The following is a 22,390-nucleotide window of genomic DNA, read 5'->3' on the forward strand; positions in this document are numbered from 1 at the left end:
CCATTCTAGTTGTTGGTTGGGTGAGCCAGTTACCTTTAACTTCATTTTCTCTTGGGCAAATTTAACCCAACTCCCTTTGGGTATTATGGATATATATGGGGCTCCCATCACTATCTGTAAAGTGTAAAGCCCCCTTACAGAAGTTGGATCTGGAAAGTCTATTTGACAGCCCAATTACCCAAAGGAGAGAAATAGGATGATATTATTGGGCCATAATACCATGGGTATTTAATGATTGTAGACAAAGGACTTGTATTTTATTTTCCTTCTTTGTTTGTTTGTTTGTTTTTTTTTCTTGGGATAATGGGCCACGAAATTAATTTATTAAAACTTCAAAAAAAAAAAAGTTTGAAATTAAGTTTCAAAATGTTCCCAAACTAGCCATGGAAAAGACCTAAGAAGACGAAAATACCCTTCTCACGGGTGACAACCCTGAGAGAGCAACGGGGCTGGGACTGGGGGGCTGGAGCCAAGGCAGACCTGTTGTATTTGGGCCACATAGGAAAATGAAAAGAGGAAAGGCCACATGTGGGCCCCCTCAGATAAATAGTCCATTATAATTCAGTGGGCTATACCGCGCGTACGGTCTAAAGGTGGGCTGGTGGTGGTGGTGGTCCGACCACCACACAAAATGATAAAATAAAAAAAATTCAATGGACCTCAAGTCCATATCCAATTATACCTTTTAATTTTTCTCTCTCTTTCTCGCTCCCCCCAAACCTTATCCCCAAAACCAAAAAAAAAAAGAAGTCCTCCCAAGAGCCTCAGGTCCAATACTTTATCGGGTTCAAGCCCATTCGATATTCACCCCCTTTCTCTCTTCTTCGTTTCTCTAAACCCAAACCCTAATTCCAGCCCTAGATCTTTACCCATTTTCAGATTCTTTCCTTTCGCGCACTCCAGATCCGTCTCGTCTGGGCCTCGTCGGAGCTTCTGGTACGAGTAAGAGCCCTAATTTTGCTTTTTTTCAGGTTCGATGCTGGTTTTTTTTTTTTTTTTTTACCCCTCTTGTTTGTTGTTGTTGTTGCTTGTTCTTCGTCTGGTTTCTGCGTTCGCGTTTCTGGGAATTTATGTGGCAGTTTTAGCGTCGTTTGATGGGTTTCGTCGGAGGTTTTGGAGTATCGGAAGGGAACTATGTCTTAGTGCTGATTTTGAAAGCGGGATCCTTTTGTATTTTTTTGCTGGTGATCGTTGGGTTTTCGATTGACCTGGGCTGTTCTTTCGATGCAAGTTGGAAAAGCCCAAGCTTGATCTCTAACCCTAGATCTGATTTTTGTTTTTGTTGTTTCGGTTGTTAGCCCACGGAAGGGTGAAAATTACCCAATTTAACCCTAACCCACTTTTCTCTTCGAGGTGGATTTTTTATGGGCCTGGTCGAATTCTGTTACTGCCGGGCCCACTAAAACCGAGATGGGCCTTTTACTTAGAATCCAGTTGGCCGACTCCAGTGGGCTTGTAGTCTTACTTTTATATAAAGTTTTTTTACATAAGAATTACACGTGGGTATACATGTAGCGATGCCTTTTTTTCATTTGTTCTTTCCTCCTCCTCATTTTTTTTTTTCAATAAACAAAATTGGTTAGATTTGATTTTGTGTGATACGAGAAATTGGAAGTTAGATGAGTGGGATTTGGGTTGAAGTTTAAAACGAGAGGAGTGGGACTGTGAAGGAGGGTTGGTGAAGCGGACACAGTTGGTTTTGTCTACACTTGATTGTTCGCCAACCAACACACCCACTTAGATGATTTTTGTTGTATATACAGTCTCAAAAAATTTCTTGTCTTTATCTCTCTCTGGTGTCAACCAAATGTATCTTTATCATAGGAATCAACTTTCAAATTCAAATCTGAGCTCTCTTGATGTGATCTCATGGAGGCATGAAGTATTTTTTTTTTCCTAGGTTGCCTAGACACTCTACAATCTTCTCATGACATGCTTTCAACACAGAATAACGGTATAGATGTGATACAGGCTACATCAAATGGCAATGGAACGCCCTTTTCTCCTAATTATTTCTGATTGAAACAAGTAGAGCCATAGCTCGATTTATCTTCATTGGAAACCTCTTTGTATGCCATATGCGTGTCTGCTTTAGCAATCTGTCAGATGGTTGTGTTTACCATATGTTTCTAAAGTTCCTAGTCTCGCTTTATTTGATTGTATTCGTAATTTCATATTCCCTGTGTCATTTCTGCAACTGTCTGCTGTTTTTATTTCTTGTATTGACAGATATCAGGAATAGTGTTGTATATTCCTAGTGTCGTTCTGGGTTAAACTGGGTTCATCTTGGACCTTCTCAGGGCCCTGTATTGTTTAGCATTCAAATTATTCTGGTTATTAATATACCCAAAATCCAGTTTTGTCTTTACTGCATATTCTATGTTAAATCCTTTCTGATTTTGTATTTGTTCTTTTTTACTATAGCCAGACTTCAATTCTCTACCCAAGATGGAAACCCCTAGTGAAAACAATGAGCTGGCGCTTGCAGAGGTCAATTCAGAAACACAGCCGAACAAGCGGAGGAAAAAGAAGTCTATAGTCTGGGAACATTTCACAATTGAAACTGTGGGTGCTGGATGTAGAAGAGCATGCTGCAAGCAATGTAAGCAGTCATTTGCATACAGTACAGGTTCAAAAGTAGCAGGTACCAGCCACCTCAAACGGCATATTGCCAAGGGAACCTGCACTTTAATCTTGCGAAACCAGGAGAAAAATCAATTAAGTCCATATAGTGCACCTTCAAAGATGGGTGGGGCTGGGAGTGCTTCTGAACCACCGAAGCGACGCTACAGAACCTCCAGCCTGGCCAGTGTTCCCTTTGATCAGGATCGTTGCCGTCATGAGATAGCTAGGATGATAATAATGCACGACTATCCGCTTCACATGGTTGAACATCCTGGCTTTGTAGCTTTTGTTCAGAATCTTCAGCCCCGGTTCGATATGGTTAGCTTCAACACTGTCCAAGGGGATTGTGTGGCCACTTACCTAAGGGAAAAGCAAAGCCTTTTGAAGTTTATTGAGGGAATCCCAGGAAGGATCTGCCTGACGCTAGACTTGTGGACTTCAAGGCAATCTGTAGGTTATGTGTTTTTGACGGGACACTTTATTGATATGGACTGGAAGCTGCATAGACGGATTCTCAATGTTGTGATGGAGCCATTTACTGATTCAGAAACAGCCTTCAGTCATGCTGTAGCTGTTTGCCTTTCTGATTGGAGTTTGGAGAATAAGTTATTTTCTATCACTATAAATCAGCCCTTGAATGAAATTGGGATTGAGTATCTCAGAGCTCAACTCTCCATCAAGAACCCACTTCTGCTCAACGGTCAATTTTTGGTTGGGAACTGCATTGCTCGTACTTTAAGCAGCATGGCACTAGATGTATTAGGAGCAGGGCGAGAAACTATCAAGAAAATACGTGATAGTGTAAAGTATGTGAAGACATCAGAATCACACGAAGAAAAATTTCTTGAGCTCAAGCAACAACTTCAAGTTCCAAGCACAAAGAGCCTCTTTCTTGATGATCAAAATCAGTGGAACACAACATATGAAATGCTGGTAGCGGCATCTGAGTTAAAGGAAGTGTTTTCATGCTTGGATACTTCTGATCCTGATTACAAGGAAGCCCCATCGATGGATGATTGGAAGCAGGTTGAGACCCTCTGCACATACTTGAAACTTTTCTTTGATGCAGCTAACTTGCTAACCTCCACCACAACTATTCCAACCACAAACACATTCTACCACGAGACGTGGAAGATTCAGACTGAGCTGGCACGGGCAGCCACATGTGAGGATCCTTTCATCAGCAATCTTGCGAAACCAATGCAAGAAAAAGTTGATAAATACTGGAAAGACTGTGGCTTGGTTTTGGCAATTGCTGTAGCTATGGATCCTAGGTTTAAGATGAAGCTTGTAGAGTTCAGTTTCCCCAAAATTTATGGTGATGAGGCTGCCCCAACATGCATCAGGGTTGTTGATGAGGGACTTCATGAGCTATTTCTTGAATATGTGGCTCTCCCTCTGCCCCTAACACCGACTTATGTGGACGAAGGGAACGCTGGAAGCATGAAGGGGGAGGATCACTCACAAGGAGGCCTTCTCTCAAGCAATGGACTTTCAGATTTTGATGTGTACATCTTGGAGACAAGTAGCCAACAGATGAAGTCAGAGTTGGATCAGTACTTGGAAGAGTCAGTGTTGCCTCGGGTACACGAGTTTGATTTATTAGGGTGGTGGAAACTAAACAAGCTTAAATACCCGACTCTTTCAAAGATGGCTCGTGATATATTGTCAATTCCTGTATCTTCAGTTGCTGTGGAGTCGATATATGATACGGTGGGGAAAGAGATGGATGAGTATCGGAATTCGTTGCGACCAGAGACAGTGGAAGCCCTGATTTGTGCAAAAGATTGGCTTCAGTACGGATCGTCACCACCGGAAATTTCAAATGCTCTTGTGAAAATGGAATTTTAGAAGCCTTCCTCCCTCCCTCTCTCCCTCTTTCTCATGTTGCATGATGTCTATTATGGTAGGTAGGGTAGGTAATTTTCTTGTTATTTTCTCCTTCCTTTCTTTCTTTCTAGAATTAGAAGTTTCCATTCCTGGACAAACGCATCAACCTTCATTGTCTGTACCATTGTAAGGGATTTGTTGATTGGATGATGCCTGGACAAAGACTTGTGCTTCTGTATTAGTGGTTTAATCTTGAAAGGCCTTTCGACATTGGTTTGGATTTTGGATGCAACATGCCAACATGCCCTTTGGCCTTTGGCCTTTGGCTGCAGGGTTCAGCACGTGGGGTGGGAGCGGATGAACTGCTCAGTCATCACTACCCCAGGCTTTATTCAAACTATTTTTGGTTTTACCACTCCCTTCTTGTTATTATAACTTGCATCCACAATATTTATGTGTGGAGATTGAAATTATCGGACTACTCGAAGGTAATTAAGTTTAAAGCTAGTTTTTGATCGAAGCGATTCAAATTTTTAGTCCCTTCAACACGTATTAAGAATCATATGACAAATTTGCCCCTAAGTCATGTTTCAAGACAAAGGATAAAACTCTTTTCTAAATACAATTTTATGCAAATTAGGATAATTAAATAAAAAAATTAAAGAATAAAGAAAAATTAGAAATAAACAAACTCCATGTATTCACAACTAAATTATATGTTTCTTATCCTTTTATGGTTTTATACTAAATCCAGATTATTAAAAAAAAGTGAAAATTAATAATAATTTGAAAAAAAAATAGAAATTAACAAACTTTATTTATTTACATAAAAGGATGTATGAGGGTCATTTTATAATTTTATATTTTTTGAAGTACTATATTTTGAAAAATATACTCTTGTGTCTTTAATCTTTTGGATTTCCCTTTATAATTTTACCATTTTTTTGGATAAGTATTTAAAAAATAAAATGTTAATAATAAAAATAAAAATAAAGAAATGGCGCCTGTTGGCAAGCAAGTTCTCCACCGGCTATGTCAGAAACAGCAGTCGCGAATTGGAAATCAATCTCATCTGCCGCCGCTCGCAACATCATTCATATCTTCGGCGTCATCAACTACCACCACCGCCGCCGCCGGTGAAGTGAGTTTTGCTGGATCTAATGATCTTCCTTCCCCATTTTCCTTCTCTTTCTCTGTCTTAGGGTTCCCTCTTTCTCTGAATTTCCTCTATTTTTGCTTTCCTAATTTTTTGCTAAAAATATTATATTTTAATGCCTGAATTCTTCCTTGATTTGATCTTGGCATCATCTGAACATTCTCATTTGATGTTTGAATTTAACTAGAGCCCATTGTGTTTAGGACACTCTCCTGTAGTCAATACTCAATAGCGAGACTGGTGATTGAATAAGCTCAATTCATGACATTAAAGTTGGATTACACCTCAAATCTGCCCTAATTTGAAGTTTAATCTCTTTTTCGCGTTCCATATTTCCTACTTCAAATCGATTTGGTTTTCTGTTTTTCAAATTCATTGGCTCGTCCAAATTATTAGAGGCAGGAATCCGTGAACCCGTTTTCCCAGTTCTCGTACCCACGAACCCTTAATGACTGGTGGAGGCAAGGATTTTCATGTACCATTTAAAGTCCACTTGAATTTATTGAATGAATTTTTGTATCATAATTTGTAAGTGATATGGTACATAGTTTGATGAAGCTAACGAATGGTTTCATGTTTGTTTATTTATTTATTTATTTTTAATTTGTAAACAGAAAATATAGAAAACGAAACCTCCAAATCCAATGTGTTTGCCCGAAAGTTCCACCCTTACTGTCATTTGCTTCATCTATTTTGAGTCTGTATGGTCCTTGGAATGGAAATGTCTTCCCTGAGTCATGGTTTGTTTTAATTTCAGGGCATCAAAGGTGTTGGATGGTTTAGAATACTGTTTGGACATTGCTCATTTTTGCAGTCCTATATTTTCTTGCTGCTCAGATTTAGTTTTGTTTCTTATTTATAATGTTAAAACGCCTACTGAAGATAGGACTTGTGCTTTTTTTTTTTTTGCATTTGTTTGCTTTGATTTACTCTATCAGTTGACTTTTTGAGTAATATAAAAATGGATCCCTTCTGAAAGTTTGTCGATTCACTTCTTCTGGCCCCCAAACTCCTGTATTCTCTGCTTATTCCTCGTGTCAAAAATCTTGAGCCATTTCTGGTGCAGATTGGTGCATTAAAATGGATACATTACAAAACAAAAGGGATTTCCAGAACAATGAACAATAAGATTACCTGTGGAATGATTTGATATTCAGATTTTGAAGTTTTGCGCTTAATTTGTTTTTATGTTTGATTAATTGGTTTTTCATATACTTGTTATCTAGTTTGATTTTCCTCTGAATTGAGCCTTGCTTTGTTAGAAGTACCTTTGGTTTATTCAATATAGTTTGTTGGATTTAAAACATGCTTAAGCAATGCAGTACTGTTAATTTGTGATGCATGAATATTGAAAGAATGGAATTGGAATTGTTGAAATGCTACAATTTTTTGTCTGGTGGGTTGAAGAAAATGGAACATCCAGGCCTGGTGTCTATAGATAGATGGGCATATTACAACAATGGTTAGAGAGAAGGATTTTCCTTGATTTTTTTTCCCTCTGGTGGCTGTTGAGTTCTTAGCATGTTGTCTATTGATTTCTTTTTTTGGCTCTTCCTTCTTTTTTGATAAGTTTGTTGGCTCTTCCTGATTTGGGTTTTCTATTTACATGGACTGTTATGTTGATAGGACAGGTCTAATGATTCTCTAAGGAGATGGATCTCTTTGGAGCATCAGTAACTATAATTCATGGCATATTGGGTGCATAACATGCAGATATCTGTACAGAACAAAGCTGAGCTTAGCCTTTCTTTGTGCAGGAGCAAGGTAACATCCTGAAACAGAATTTATCAATATCGTGGCCCATTGTAGTGACGTTTTATTTTCTTGTCCTCCTACCCACTTTCCCATTTATGAACATATTTAAGAAGTGTTGTTTTTGGCTTCTTATGCTGGTGGAATTCTAGTCTTTTGAGGCTTTGTTTGGACATGGTTACTTGTTATTCTAACAAGGGAAATGAGCTGTCTTGATCCTTTCTCCCAGATTTCTTTTCTTGCATCAATGAGCTTTTAGAGAGACTTGATTGACTTTAATTTTTTCTAATTATTTAAAAAATAATGATTTGGCTATGGTCAAATTGATGTTGTCTTGCTTGAAGGCAACATTCAGTTGACAGCAAAATACCTTGGTAATATCTAAATCTGGATTCCCTCCATATAATCCTCATTTTTGCCCTCCTTATTTTTTTGAGACTATCAGTCTTATACTTCCCAAAAAATTATTGCAAAACCCAAGGTTTCCTGTTTATCTTTCCCTATGGGCCTGTATCAGTGATCCTCTATTTTGCTGCATGATGGATTTCTTTCCATTTATTTTCCTTCCTTTTGTTCTTACACTTCAATAGTTTCATGGCTTGTTAATCCTAAAATTACATGAGAATTTGTTTGAAGAGCATTAATACTAGTCAATTTGTTCTTGCAACACTCCATACCTAGTATATTTTTTTGTAGGCAGTTTCCCATACATGCATCGTACTTTGCACTTGCTTCATTAATAGACACACTTCTAAGTGATCCTTTAGTAGTTGATTTCTTACCTTAGGAAACAGAAAAAAAGCATAGTTCTAGTTTTAGTCTGAAATCTGAAGTCAATGATTATACTTTCTTTAAATATCTTGCAATATTATCATTTATGGACAAATCATAACTCATCATTCTGAAACTCCATGGAGTAAGGGCTATGCTAGTTCAGTAAGCATTTGGACTATGCTAATTCAGTAGGCACTAAGAATAACTAAGAGTTTTCCGCTGTTATCAGAAGCCTGGGAACAAGTCAATCTCTTGGTGAAACTTCAACGGGAGTTAGTTGCTAAATCAGTAGCATGACATAAAAACATTCCTGCGAGAGTAAATTCTATTACAAAGAGAGGAACTTCTGTTTTAGCTGGTTAGCCATTTTTGCTGTATGTGATTGGAAGGTATTGTTGCAGTGAGGTTACCCTTAAGACAAATGAATAATGACTGCGCTTTGGGTTTAAGAGGCTGATAGTTTCTAAAGCCAACACTTGAATGTCGTGAGTTCAATGGATGCAAGTATTAGTTTAAACATTAGGCTGAAACATAGACGTGCAGGATTTGGATTACAGAAACATACGTGATGTATAACCGGGAAATGCTCAGCCGAGACAGAAACAATTAGTTAAATTTACTAAAATGTGGTCTTTTCAAAAGATAACTACAGTGTAAAAATCATTTTGTGATAGTTTAGATGTTGAGCAATTTTATGAAAAATCTTATTATTTTGGTTACTTTAAGGATGGAACATGAGTCAAATATTCCCACCAATTTCATTCTTCTAACATTTTTCAAGTGTAACAGTACGTCCTTTAACCAGCTTTGCTTTGTCCATTTACTTTGCACTTAACTGTATACTACTCACTTTGCACAACCCAAAAAGGAAAAAGTTAGGGCCTGTTTGGTTGCTGTTTTTGAAAATTGTTCTGCAAAACAGTTTTTGAGAACAATTTTTAAGAACAGTTTTTGGTGTTTTTAAAAAAAAAATTGTGTTTGGGAACTGAATTTTGAAAAACAGTTTTTGTTCTCAAAAACAAAAAAACATGTTTGGTTGAGTTAATAAAAAAAAAATTTAGAACAATTAAAACAAAAAACACGTTTGAAAGATGTTTTTTTTTTCTTTTCTAATTAATAAAATATTTTCTTTAAGTAATTTTATATTATAAATTTATAAATAATTTTTAGATATATAGTTCATTTAAATTAAAAAAATTATTTATTTTATTAATTTTAAAATAAAAATATTTTTTATATTTTTTTAAAATAAATCAAACATAATAAAATCATTTTTATTAATATTTTTTTTATTTAATCTTTAACTTTATTAAAAATTATAACATATTCTATTAAGTTGAGATAAAATTGTTCTCGTGATTTGTTAATTTTTTTTTATCTCTACTAAATCTAAAATTCAAAATGCCACCCACTTCTCTCACTCGGGCATCAAGAAGCCCTTTTCTGAAGTTGCCCTCCAGCCGGGAGAATCCCTAAAAAAGCCCTTCTCTCACTTTGCCACTCTTAATCCTCGCAGGTACTAATCTAATCATGTTATTGTTATTTTTTTTCAACCTCTGTTTGATTCCCAAGGAAATCCATGCCCCATTCAATTTCCAGGAAAATTCATCCTCGTTTGATTTCCGAGAAAATCCATGCAAAACCCCCAAGGAAAACCAAAAAAATTGCTTTTCTTTTGCTCCCTGTGTTTTCTGGATCTGTTTTAGGGGTCTCTTTGCTATTGTGCCATTGGATTTAAATTTCACGAACCCTGAATCAAAACTGAGAAACGGGAAAAATCAAGAAGAGGCGACGCGACTGTGCTGGGAAAGAGATGAGAACGAGAAGAAAAAAAAAAACACGGAGAACAGATGGTTTTTTTGTTGTTTAATTTTGTTCTGTAAACAGTAAAAAAACGAGGAAAACAACATTTTGTTGTTCTCTAAACAATGTCATTTTGAGAACACAGGGAACAACAAAAACAAAAACGACTCTCTCAACCAAACGAGTTTTTGGTGTTTTTTGTTTTCAAGAACAGAAAACAGTTCTTGAAAACACTAAACAAACAGGCCCTTACATTGCATGTCTCTGGTTCTGTCAAGAGGAACTATTTGGTGTAACATTTTGGAAACTACATTTTTTATTTTTTAAAGATGACTTAACAGAACATCTGAATCAAATGGTTAAAACTCATCCAATAACTCGACTATGAGTAGTTATTTACTTTTATATTTAGTCTTTCTTTTTTGTTTGTTATTTTTGGTTTTGGCTGCATTTGGCTGTTCAAAATTGGAATTGCAACTTGAGGGATTGCAAAATCTTGCTTTTCTGTAATCAAATATTGGCTTTGTGCAGAATCTCTGGTAGTTGTGCAATGGATATGTCTTCATTCAAGCTGGATATTGATGAGCTTATAAATGAGTTCACTGAGGTAATACTTAAGATGGGTTTTTTGTCAATTTCCTTTTCTTTCTACATTGTTTTTTTAACGCTTGTAGAGGTTGGCAACTCATAGAGTAAATCGATGACTTTGGATGATATGAAGAGGGTATGGCTGTCTAGAAAGTTCTCATACATCTATGAAGCTCGGCCTTCTTCCAACTTGGCCTTCTTTATGCAATCATTGTATTCACATTCAATTAGTAAGTCTTGCATTTTTAATCTGTATTGATTGTTACATGTTCTTGTGTACTGCAGTATGATTTAGTTTGAAATTGCCTTATGGTGGTGTTACTTGTGATAGATGGTGAAATTTGATTAAAGAAGGCTAGAACTGAACAAGACTGATCAATGCTATACAACATGGGTGTGCTAGAATTCAACGAGACTCATCAATGCATTGCTATGATCAACTCATTTTTATTGGCCAATAAAGCTTCTACTAACAGACATGTATTTTTGACCAAATTACCTCTGATTGGAATGTAAAACACAAATTCTAACAACACCCTCTTGTGTTCTTGCCATTCTAAAGATTTCGATGAAAGATGCTATCCAGAATTCAGAATGACACATTTCTAGGAAGCATCATTCCACTTTTTGATGAGGACTTCCTTAAAGTGGCCTTAGAGCTAATATCTCTTTACTTATTTATTTTCTCAAGAATTAAGAGAAATCTTAAACATGATTCTTTTCTTTTAAATCCTTCAAGAGAGAAAAAAAGATTGACGACATGACATGCCTCTGTTCCCAATAATTAAAACTGCTTCTAATTGGAGGAACCTAGATAATCTTATGAGCAATTATTCATGTTAATGTTATTTCATTAGCTTATTTCTGTGCCTAATACAGTGCACAGTGTATTCTTCTCTCTCTTGACTTGGATATTGTATCTTGTATAGCAAGTGTTTTCAATACATGTTGTTATAGTCCTTTGAATCTGAAGTTTTGGTCTTGTGATGCCTGCTGTTGTTAAGTTTCTTATAAAGGAGTTTGTGTTTTAAGAGTTGCTTTGCTTGCTGCATTAGCCACAGACCATTTAGGATTTAGATGTGTTGCATTATATAACCATAATTATCAAATTGAGGAAGTCAGTGAGTTTTATTCTGAAGAGAGTGAATGTTGACCTTTTTTTTTCTCTGTGACATTCACTTACATATAATTTCTTAAGGAGTTGAAGTTTTTCATTTACATTTATCTCTAGATGTTTCATTAATGCAAGGCTAATTTTATATGTTCATATGCAGGTTACATGTCTGATACTGCTTCTTTATCACATAGATTGGGTGGGCTCTATTGCCTTTACTGCCTTTATGAGACTCAACCATGTAAACCACCTTTCAAAATTTATTTATCTCTTGGTACGATTGCAAACCTTTTTTTTGGAATTGATTTTAGGCGGCCTTAATCTGATTTATGATTCCATTGGATGTACACCATTGTATCTATTGCAATTCATAAACTAATGTGTTTTTTCCCCTCAGACGTACATGTGAGATTGACAATATAGACTGCCATTTTTAAACTCATTTCAGAAGTGTTTCTATAAACCCTTTATTTTGGGTTTACTGAAACTCAAATGATTTGTAAATGTGATGACACTACTCATATAGCTTTCTTTTGTGTTGTTACATGTTCTGCTAGTAAGTACATAAACTTCAATAATTTATTCAAAACAAAGTTACTTCAACTAAGATTAACTAATTGGATTGGATACAACAATACTGTTCTTCCATTCTGTTCATTTTTTATATTAAATCACAAGTAATTACTTTTCATTTGGCTCTTAGCTATTGCTTAGTTTAAATGAGCTTTGGTTACTAGAACGACAGTTGCTAGAATACATCATGAAAACTATGGCCAATTGCTTTATGGTTTTCTTATTCATCTGACATTCAACAGGAGATCTCAAGAAACTGAAAGACCTTGCAGCAAATGCAAAAGAGAAGGGTGTTGAAGTGGCACCTGCTTTGATCAAAAGGATGCTAGACAGGAAAATATTCCTCTTTGGTTTTGTGGACATAAATGAAAGCTCTGTAAGAGAGAGGGTAAATGACCTTGCAGATTTACAGAATGCCCGCATTCAAGTTGCCTATAATAAGTATGCTACTAACTTATAAATTATCTTATCTGTTTATTCTTTCTTAATACATTATTCGATTTAATACGCAGTGTTTGCAGTTTCCTGTCACCTTACTCCTGGTTTTTTTTTTTTTTTTTTTTTTTCCTTTTTTTTCTACTGAACAGGTTATTGGCAAATAGTCGGATTGAGCACTTCCTCCATATGGACATGGTAAGTTTTATAAACCCTTACAACAGAAAATGTTGGAAGTCTATGGCAATGGCACCTGCTGAACAGATTTTTAAATGCATACCAACTGCATGGAAGTTAATATTAATTAGTGAAACCCATGACAGGATCCTAATTTTAGCGAGTAATTTGGGGTTCAAGAAATTTCTTCACAGTAATTTGGAATTCAGGATCTCTAATTAATCAGGACAATTTATTAAAGAATTGAGGAAAATTTTAAGAATATTTTCTTAAAATAATTCATAATGGTTAGGTGCATACTATTTATATTTACTATTTAATTACTACTACTGAAATGACTCTCGAGTCTTATGTCTAAATTTATGGAGTACTCGTGTCTTTTTTCTTTTCTGACAATCTTTTTACAAATTACTGTAATTTTAACCATCCCTGCTGTATAGAATGTAATGCATCATTAAGGTATGAAATGAACCAAATTTTCTGTGTTCACAATAAAAATTGAGCCCAGAAACACCCCACCTATGCAGATGCCTTTATCACTCTTGGCACATTTTATTGGATACACATCTTACCCAACACAGGTACCAGATTCCATGTCACATTAATGTGTATTTCTTGTATAGCTGGAAATAGAGCAGGTCAGGTTGTTTTCAATTAAGTTGCATATTTGATGATAATTAGGTAATTGTCTAACACCTGTTTTTCAAATGAATTTGACAATAAAATCAAGCCAATTATGGGTTAGCTACTTCGATACAGTTCTGATATAGGTTATTAAATACTTAAAAAAGTTGTTTAAAATAAATTGTAGAATCGATACCCCACCTATCCTGATGCCTTATCACTTTGGCACATTTTATTTGATACCATCTTAGCCAACACAGGTACCAGATTCCATGTCACATTAATGTTTACATTTTTTGTATAGCTGGCAATCAAGCAGGTCAGGTTGTTTTCATTAAGTTGCATACGTGATGATAATTAGGCAATTGTCTAACACCCCTTTTTGATATGAATTTCACAAGCAAATCAAGCCAACCCATTTTGAAAGGGTTAGCTACTTTGATACAGCTCTGATATCTGTTATCAAATGCTAAAAAAAGTTGCTTGAAATAAATCAATAAGTTATCTGACTTGTAGAGTCAACTCTAACTTGTCTTTTGAGAATTACATTATCAACACAACTCATTAGGGAAAACTGCCAGTCAATACACGAAGCTGCATGGAATGTTTGGGCTACTTTTGCCTGCTCCAGTATTTGACCTGCTGATAGAATGATCTTACAATTTACACGGCACATGCATTTGTGGTTTGTGCTTTAAACTACATGTTGTTTACATTTTCTATCTTAGAGAACTGAACATGTTGTCAAATACACCAGGGTATGGAATTTGACCTGAAAGGGCTCAATAAAATCTCAACAGAATATGCAAACGCCAGGAAACTAGCAATTGAAGGTACCTTCCTATATGCTTCCTCCTCTCATTTAGACTACAAAAATAGTGTCATAAAAGTACAGATTTATTTCATATGTTTTTTAATAATTCCAAACTTTATCAAAGATCACTGATCAATTGAAAAAAAAAACAACTTTCATACTACCAAGTGCTGCTCATTTTCATAATTCTAGAGAAGTGGATTAGTAGATCTAAAATATCATTATCTAACCATCATAGTTCCTGGCTGTTGTTAGTCAACTCCTCTAGTCAATTCCCTGAAAAACTTTTCCTTCGCCAATGCAAAGCATGACAACAGGAAAGAGGAATTGAATTTTCACAGAAGATTCTTTGCATTAGCCTAAATCAGGGTGACTTAATTTAAGTAGTTGATTAGGAGTCCATATTGATAGGTTTTTAGAAAGCTTTATTAAGTAGTTATTTTAACATTACCATAACAAGTAACTGCACTTGTTCTGTCCATGTCCAGACCATCTTGGTTAGTTTATTAGACAATGGGAATGCTACATTGTTGAAGAAGTCCTAAACTAAACCCAAATATTTTTTTCAAATACCATCCATCTTGTGTGATTGAAGAATGAATATCAGGAATAATGCAAATAATTATCCAAATGATTTGTGGAATTCCTATGTTCTAATTCATGCTAAGTTGGGAAGCTCAACTTCTTTTCCAGCAGGGCTCATCTGGAATCCATGGGCTCCATGTAAGGCAACAGTTCTTTGACAGTTGTGGTTTTCCTTGTTTGGGATTTCTTGGGGCCATGGTGAGGGAGACTTTGCTTGGGTAGTATGGTTCTTTTGTTGGTAAAAAGCAGAAGAATGTTTGGAGAGTTGCTTCTTTATGTCTATTTTGGACTTTGTTGAAGGAAAGAAATCGATGGTCATTTAAGAATGTAGAGATGTTAGAGCTGTACAGCCATGGATCTTCGCCGGTAAAAATGCCGGTATCTTCCCCTGGTGGTAAGTGCTGGTTTGGCATTGATCTGAAGACCTTTGAGATTAGCATAGAAGACCACAAAGGGAAAGTGCGTGGAAAGATCTGTGAAAGAGGCCCCAAGTTCTCTTCATGGATCAGATTTGGAGGAAAAGGCTTATCTCTGTTGCTAGAAGGGGTTGAATCAGTTTGTGGGCTAAAGGAAAGAACCCCTTTCAGAAAGTTTTGGTCAGAAGGTGATAGAGTTTACAGTTTGGAACTCAGAGGCAATAGAGCAGGAAGATTTTTGTTCTGCGTGGTAAGAGATGCGGAGAACAAAAGATTTTCCTTGGCTTTCCCTGAAGGAAGGGGGCTTGTTGGAGGCTGGAAAATGCTGGCTAGTAAATTGAGAAGTGTGGGAGTCGCCCCCCTCCAATGGAGAGGTGTTTTGCTGGAGAAACAATCACCTTCCCAAGTCTCACCCAGCAGTAGCGTAGGCAGAGGCTCATACCCTCTTCGGGATTGCCCCGAGCCTCGAGATGCCGTCTGGCTAGAAATTGAGAAAGAAACTTTGGATAGGAATGAGGAGTTGCTGGGCAGGTGTCTTGTGGGCTCTTGGGAGGGGGACGCTGATCGTCTTCCTGACCCCGTTTCTTTCGGGTCATGGGCGAAGAACTCATGGTTCTTGGAAGGAAACCTCTGGCTTTCAAACGTGAGAGAAAATCTCATGCTCCTGGAGTTTGAATTTGAGGACGAAGCAGAAAGGGTGTTTAGCTCAGGGGCAAGACGTTTCAGAGGAAGAAGCTTCTGCCTAGAAAAATGGAAGCCATCTGTGGGATGTCTTGAGGGAGTTAATGAGGAGGCGCGCCATGTGTGGGTTAGAATTTTAGGACTCCCTCTCCATCTCTGGGGAAGAAGCCTCTTCAAGCAATTCGGAGACTCCTGTGGGAGGTACGTAGCTGTGGATGAAAACACAACTGAGCGTCGGAACCTCAAGTGGGCCAGAGTCCTAGTCGAAACCAGTGGATGGCAACACCCAAGCTCGCTGCAGGTAGTTGCTGGCGCCTCCTGTTATGCTCTGCAACTATGGTGGGAAGAAGAGCCCTGCCTTTCCTCTGTGATCCCCACCTGCAGGTCCGGTGCTTGGAAGATTAGGGATGAAGTGGTGGCCCCTTCACGCGCTATGGGGAGCGTGGACCCCCAACCCCCTTCCTCTGTCATCCTGCAACCTGAAAAGCTGCCTTCGCCGACCCTGGGGACTGGTGCACCTACTACAGACATGACGGGTGAAGCTGCTCCCTCGTCTCCTGCCCGCGCCATGGAGAAGGGCCAATATCCCCTTTCCCAAGCCCGCGTTGAGGAATCTGGCCAGCTTCTGGATGTCGTGGCCCATTCGAGCCTGACCTGTGGAAGGCCCTTTGGGCCTGGGCTAGGGAAGGCCCAAGTCTCTATGGGTTCTTCTCTTAAACCCCTTGGCCCAGCCCTTTCCAAAGCTTTAGGGCAAGAAAGCCCTAGCTGCTCACTGCGTCGGAGTGGAGCCCCCTCTGCGACACCTTCCTTCTCAAGGACTCCCCAGAAGGTTGCGTCGCCCCTTTTGGATGCGCCAACGGCATCCCTTCCCGTCGAAGCTAGCAAATCCCACCAGATGGAAGCGTCATCCCCTGTGGAATCGCCGATGCATGCTATTGAGCTTTCCCTCCCCGTCAAAGCTCGCAATTCGACCCAGTTGGAAGCGTCGCACCTTGTGGAAGTGCCGACATCTATAAAGGAGCTTCCCCCCCCCCCCCCCCCCCCGTCGAAGCTCGTAATAAAAAAGGTATGCCTTCTCTTCCCCCGATCTCCTTGAGAGGGGACTCATCCTCTTCTTCTTCTCATTTCTGGGACACGGGGCTTGAGAGGGGAAAGGAATCTGGCTCTAGCCCTTTATTTCCAATGGCAAGGGACGTAGAAGTGACACCGAACCCCCTGTCCATCATGCTTAGAGATGGGTCGACAGTGATTTTGTCTACAACCCCGACCTCTGATCTGGGAAACAACATGGCTAAGCAGAGAGGCTCGTCGGATTACCCCCCGGGTGAAGAAGGATGGTCAGAAGAGGAGCTCTCCAAATTATTACATTTTAGTGAAGTCTTGGGAATGCCTGTTGAAGGGCATGAAGTCGAAATTCTGGAGCTGCTTTCGAAATTGAAGCTGAGGACTGGAAGTAACTCTCTCCGCAAGAGAAGGAAGAAGAAAAAATCTTGTTCCACCCGATTTGAACGAGAGTTAAAAAGATTGGAATGCTCTGTTAATTATAAGGGGACATCAGGGATATCCAAAAGATCTGGTCAGAGTTCCTGGGACTTGATTCCAGTGGATTAATGAGAATTAAAATTCTTTGCTGGAACGTTCGAGGGCTTAATGATTGTGACAAAAGAAAACTGATCAAGGGAGTGGTGAGGAATCAGAAGGCTGATTTGGTTTGTCCCTTGGAGATAAAGGTGAAAGATGTTTCTACGCAATTGGTGAATAGTGTGGGAGTAGGAAGATTTCTTAATTGGGCTTCAGTGGACGCAAGGGGCACGGCAGGAGGACTCCTTCTCATATGGGATAACAGAGTCTTGGAGAATTTGGAGGTAGAAAGTGGGGGGTACTCCATCTCTACTCGTTTTAGAAACTGCAGTGACGGATTCTCTTGGATCTTCTCTGGAGTGTACGGGCCAGTGAAAGGTAGCGAAAAGGAAGACTTTTGGGAAGAGCTTGGAGCCATCCGTGGCCTCTGGGAAGACCCTTGGTGCATAGGAGGGGATTTTAATGCTGTTAGATATCCAGATGAAAGAAGAAATGCCCCGAGACTCACAGCCGATATGAGGAGATTTTCAGAGGTGATCGGGGAGCTGGGGCTGAAGGATATACCACTGGCTGGAGGTCCTTTCACTTGGATAGGGAGCTTGAACTCTCAAGCTGCCTCTAGATTGGACCGTTTTTTAATCTCTGACCAATGGGAGGACCACTTCTCATCCATCTCACAATCTGCTCTCCCTCGCCTGGTCTCTGACCACAGCCCCATTATTCTAGAAGCTGGGGGTTTCTCTTCAGGCAAAAGCCCCTTCCGCTTTGAAAATATGTGGCTGAAAATTGATGGGTTCAAAGACCTAGTAAAAAGCTGGTGGAATGGATATTCGGTTGAAGGCTACAGCAGCCACTGCATCGTTGAAAAGCTCAAAGCTCTTAAGAAGGACCTGAAAAAATGGAACAAGGAGGTGGTAGGCAACGTCTCTTTCAACAGAGCAGAGGCCCTCTCCCGCTTGCAGCAGTGGGAGGCCAAGGAGAACGAAAACGCTCTTACTCCTGAAGATATAGAGGCTAAAAATCTGGACCTTGAGGAATATAAGAAATGGGCCCTTCTAGAAGAAACTTCTTGGAGACAGAAGTCAAGAGAAATCTGGTTAAGAGAGGGTGATAAAAATATCAAGTATTTCCACAAAATGACCAATGCTAGGGCAAGGAGGAATTTCCTATCCAAAATTAAAGTAAATGGGGTGAATCTCTCATCCTTGGCAGAGATAAAAGAAGGTGTTTGCAATGCCTACCAAACCCTTCTCTCTGATCCTAGGGATTGGAGGCCTAGTATTAATGGCCTTACCTTCAAGGAGTTGGGAGAAGGCTTGGCCAGCAGCCTAGAAGTTAGTTTTTCTGAGGAAGAAATTTTCGCAGCCCTAAGCAGTTTCTGTGGAGACAAAGCCCTAGGTCCGGACGGCTTCACAATGGCCTTCTGGTTATTCAGTTGGGATGTTGTTAAACCAGAAATTTTAGGCCTCTTTAGGGAGTTCTACCTCCATGGGACCTTCCAAAGAAGCTTAAACTCCACGTTCCTCTTGCTCATTCCTAAAAAGGAGGGGACCGAAGATCTAAAAGATTTCAGACCAATCAGCCTGGTAGGGAGCGTGTACAAATTGCTTGCCAAAGTCCTAGCCAATAGACTGAAAACAGTGATGGGGGAGGTGATTTCTGATTCTCAGCATGCTTTCGTCCATGGGAGGCAGATTTTGGACGCTGTTCTTATTGCTAACGAAGCCCTTGATTCTAGATTGAAAGACAACATCCCGGGTCTCCTTCTCAAGATGGACATTGAGAAGGCCTTTGACCATGTCAATTGGAACTTTCTTATGGAGGTGATGTCTAAGATGGGATTTGGGCACAGATGGATTAATTGGATAAAATGGTGTTGCTCCACGGCCTCCTTCTCGATCCTTATCAATGGAAGCCCCTCGGGCTTCTTTCGTAGCTCTAGGGGACTGAGACAGGGCGACCCTCTATCCCCCTATCTTTTCCTTTTGGCCATGGAAGCTCTTAGCCAATTGTTGTCCCGAGCAAGAAATGGAAACTTTATTTCCGGTTTCAAAGTGGGAGGAAGAGGAAGTGAGGGGCTGGTCGTGTCCCATCTCTTGTTTGCTGATGACACCTTAATTTTCTGTGACGCCGATGCAGATCAGTTGCAATACCTTAGTTGGACCTTCATGTGGTTTGAGGAAGTCAATCTGAATAAAACAGAGGCCATACCAGTGGGGGAAGGCATTCCTATGGAGACTCTCGCGGCGGTCTTGGGTTGTAAGATAGGTAGCTTACCTACTTCCTACTTGGGTCTTCCCCTTGGAGCCCCTTACAAATCCATTAGGGTGTGGGATGCAGTGGAAGAAAGATTCAGGAAAAGGTTATCTCTCTGGAAAAGGCAATACCTCTCCAAAGGCGGCCGTCTCACCCTGCTGAAAAGCACCCTCTCAAGCCTCCCAACCTACTTTCTCTCTCTTTTTGTGATCCCCAAGAGAGTGTGCGCAAGGCTTGAAAAGATCCAAAGGGATTTCTTATGGGGCGGTGGAGCCTTAGAGAAAAAACCTCACTTGGTGAGTTGGAAGGCTGTTTGTGCCGATAAAAAGAAAGGTGGCTTGGGCATTCGTAGTCTATCTACTTTTAACAAGGCCCTTCTGGGGAAATGGTTGTGGAGATTCGCTAATGAGAATGAGCCCCTATGGAAGCATATTATCCTTAGTAAGTATGATCTTCAAGAGGGAGGATGGTGCTCCAAAGATGCAAGAAACCGGTATGGGGTGGGGGTCTGGAAGGCCATCAGAAAAGGTTGGGAGAATTTTCGTTCTCATTCCCGCTTCATCATTGGGGACGGCACCAGAGTGAAGTTTTGGAAGGATTTGTGGTGTGGAAATCAGTCTCTGGAGGAAGTTTTCCCCATCTTGTTTAACCTCTCTGTCAACAAAGAAGGATGGGTTGCTGAGGCTTGGGAGGAAGACGAAGGAGGAGGTAGCTGGGGGCTTCGTTTTAACAGACACCTTAATGATTGGGAGGTGGGAGAAGTCGAAAGCTTATTAAGTAAGCTTCATCCATTGACCATTAGAAGAGGTGTGGAGGACTTGTTCCGGTGGAAAGAGAACAAGAATGGAACCTTTTCTGTCAAGTCCTTTTATAGCTCATTCTCAAGGGATTCCAAACCCCCCTTCCCGGCTAGAACTATTTGGACGCCTTGGGTTCCAATTAGGGCTAGTTTCTTTGGTTGGGAGGCGGCTTGGAATAGGTTGCTCACCACAGACCGCCTGAAAAGAATTGGTTGGAGCATCCCCAACAGATGCTTTTTGTGTAAACATAAGGAGGAAACCACAGATCACCTTCTACTGTTTTGTGAGAAAGCCAGAATGTTATGGCTCCTAATTTTCTCCCTGTTTGGGGTGCAATGGGTGATGCACTCCACTGTGAAAAAACACCTCCTAGGTTGGCATGGTTCTTTTGTGGGCAAGAAAAGGAAGAAAGCTTGGAGAGCTGCCCTCCTCTGCTTGATGTGGACCATTTGGAGAGAAAGAAATAGGAGAGCATTCGATGATATGGAGAGGAATGATCAAGACATTAAATCCATTTTTTTGTACACTTTTGTGAATTGGGCTAGGGTGTATATAGAGGAACACACTTTGTCTTTGATAGATTTTGTTGACTGACTAGCCACCAAGTAAGGGGCATGTTTGTTTTGTCCCTTTGTTTTTTTTGCTATTATGTCTTTGGTATACTCCGTGTATGCCTTTCTCTAGCCTTTGGCTCTTAATGAAATCTATTTACCTATCAAAAAAAAAAAATGTTCTAATTCATGCCAAGTTTGCAGAATAACATCATTTTCACCTAGCATGAATAAGTTTCCCAAAATAAGTTCCATTATTATTATTGTTTGATAGGCAAACAGGAAATTGGAGTAAGAGCTCCCAACAAAAATGGGGTGCAACCCAGTACACTGGAAGTACACAAAGGGAGCAAGTGCCTGGGAAAAACACAAAAAACCAGAACAAAAATGACCTATACAGCCTATCATCAATGAACATTGTTGCTCTTTTATTTGAAATTTTCTTGATTTTGCCCTTTTTCTCTGACCAACCCTGTCTTCAGAACTAAAGAGTATTTCCACGATTAATTCCTTGAATCTGAACCATTAACTCCAAATAATGAAAATATTGTTGAAACCCCAATATCATAGTTTCCTGGACAATACAAGTATTCTTGAAATAGTAGAGTTTCACTTATCTAATTAACTAGTTTGTATTTCAACTTGTTGAAGAGGCGAGCAAGGTAGTGGATGTCCAAAACATAAAGCATATATCAGAAGATAAGAAACTGATTGGAGATGTAGTGAACAAAACTGCTGAGAACTGGAATGCCCAAAAAGAAGTCTTCTATCAAAAAACAGGACTTAACCAGCGTCCTGCTGAAGAACACCGGCAAGATAATGAAGATGATGGTGATGACTTTGATCTGGAACTTGAACATCTACTATCTCAAACATAATTGCTGTGAAAATCAAGCTGAGCAGAGTTCTCTTCCGGTGTACTCGGATGGTTTATGGGTGTTAGATTCATACAGTGATTGTTATCTCACAGTCATTCAAAATTGCCTCCTGAATTCCTTCAATTATCAGAGGAATCTAGTGGGTGCTATGGATTAGGCATCACATGGGGTTGATGCTGTACAGTTAAAACGAAACTTTGTAGGTAAGGGGTGAAGTTCCAGATGGGAAGGCTGCCAAAGGCAAGCAGGTACCATTTGTTTTTTAGGTACTTGATGGCCATTTTGAAGGTTAAAAGAGAAAATATACAGTTTTGAGTAACATGATAATGCTCTAACCTTTTGTCTTTCTTGTTTGTCCCACATGACGTGGGCCCTCA

General features: G+C 39.3%; 2 protein-coding genes across 9 annotated transcripts; both read left to right on the plus strand.

Moving 5' to 3' along the window:
- Positions 1–667: 667 nt before the first annotated feature.
- Positions 668–4,725, plus strand: LOC104880666 (zinc finger BED domain-containing protein DAYSLEEPER). 6 transcript variants are annotated; one of them, XM_010658163.3, is made up of 2 exons: positions 668–971; positions 2,425–4,725. In XM_010658163.3, exon 2 carries the CDS (start codon positions 2,449–2,451, stop codon positions 4,474–4,476), a length of 2,028 nt encoding a protein of 675 aa, XP_010656465.1. In that variant the 5' UTR covers positions 668–971; positions 2,425–2,448; the 3' UTR covers positions 4,477–4,725. The 6 variants fall into 6 exon arrangements, with proteins under 6 accessions (XP_010656465.1, XP_010656463.1, XP_010656468.1 ...); XM_010658161.3 differs by having other exon boundaries at positions 670–942; XM_010658166.3 differs by having other exon boundaries at positions 694–971; positions 2,429–4,725.
- A 715-nt stretch (positions 4,726–5,440) lies between these two features.
- On the plus strand, positions 5,441–22,334 carry LOC100262987 (uncharacterized). 3 transcript variants are annotated; one of them, XM_002285373.4, is made up of 9 exons: positions 5,442–5,596; positions 7,238–7,375; positions 10,472–10,547; positions 10,632–10,758; positions 11,803–11,916; positions 12,458–12,656; positions 12,803–12,848; positions 14,209–14,284; positions 21,787–22,334. In XM_002285373.4, exons 3-9 carry the CDS (start codon positions 10,491–10,493, stop codon positions 22,011–22,013), a joined length of 846 nt encoding a protein of 281 aa, XP_002285409.1. In that variant the 5' UTR covers positions 5,442–5,596; positions 7,238–7,375; positions 10,472–10,490; the 3' UTR covers positions 22,014–22,334. The 3 variants fall into 3 exon arrangements, with proteins under 3 accessions (XP_059596599.1, XP_002285409.1, XP_010656469.1); XM_010658167.3 differs by having other exon boundaries at positions 7,243–7,375; XM_059740616.1 differs by lacking the exon at positions 11,803–11,916 and having other exon boundaries at positions 5,441–5,596.
- Positions 22,335–22,390: the final 56 nt, after the last annotated feature.

This window comes from Vitis vinifera, chromosome 11 (genome assembly GCF_030704535.1).
Source record: "Vitis vinifera cultivar Pinot Noir 40024 chromosome 11, ASM3070453v1".
Classification (NCBI taxonomy): Eukaryota; Viridiplantae; Streptophyta; class Magnoliopsida; order Vitales; family Vitaceae; genus Vitis; species Vitis vinifera.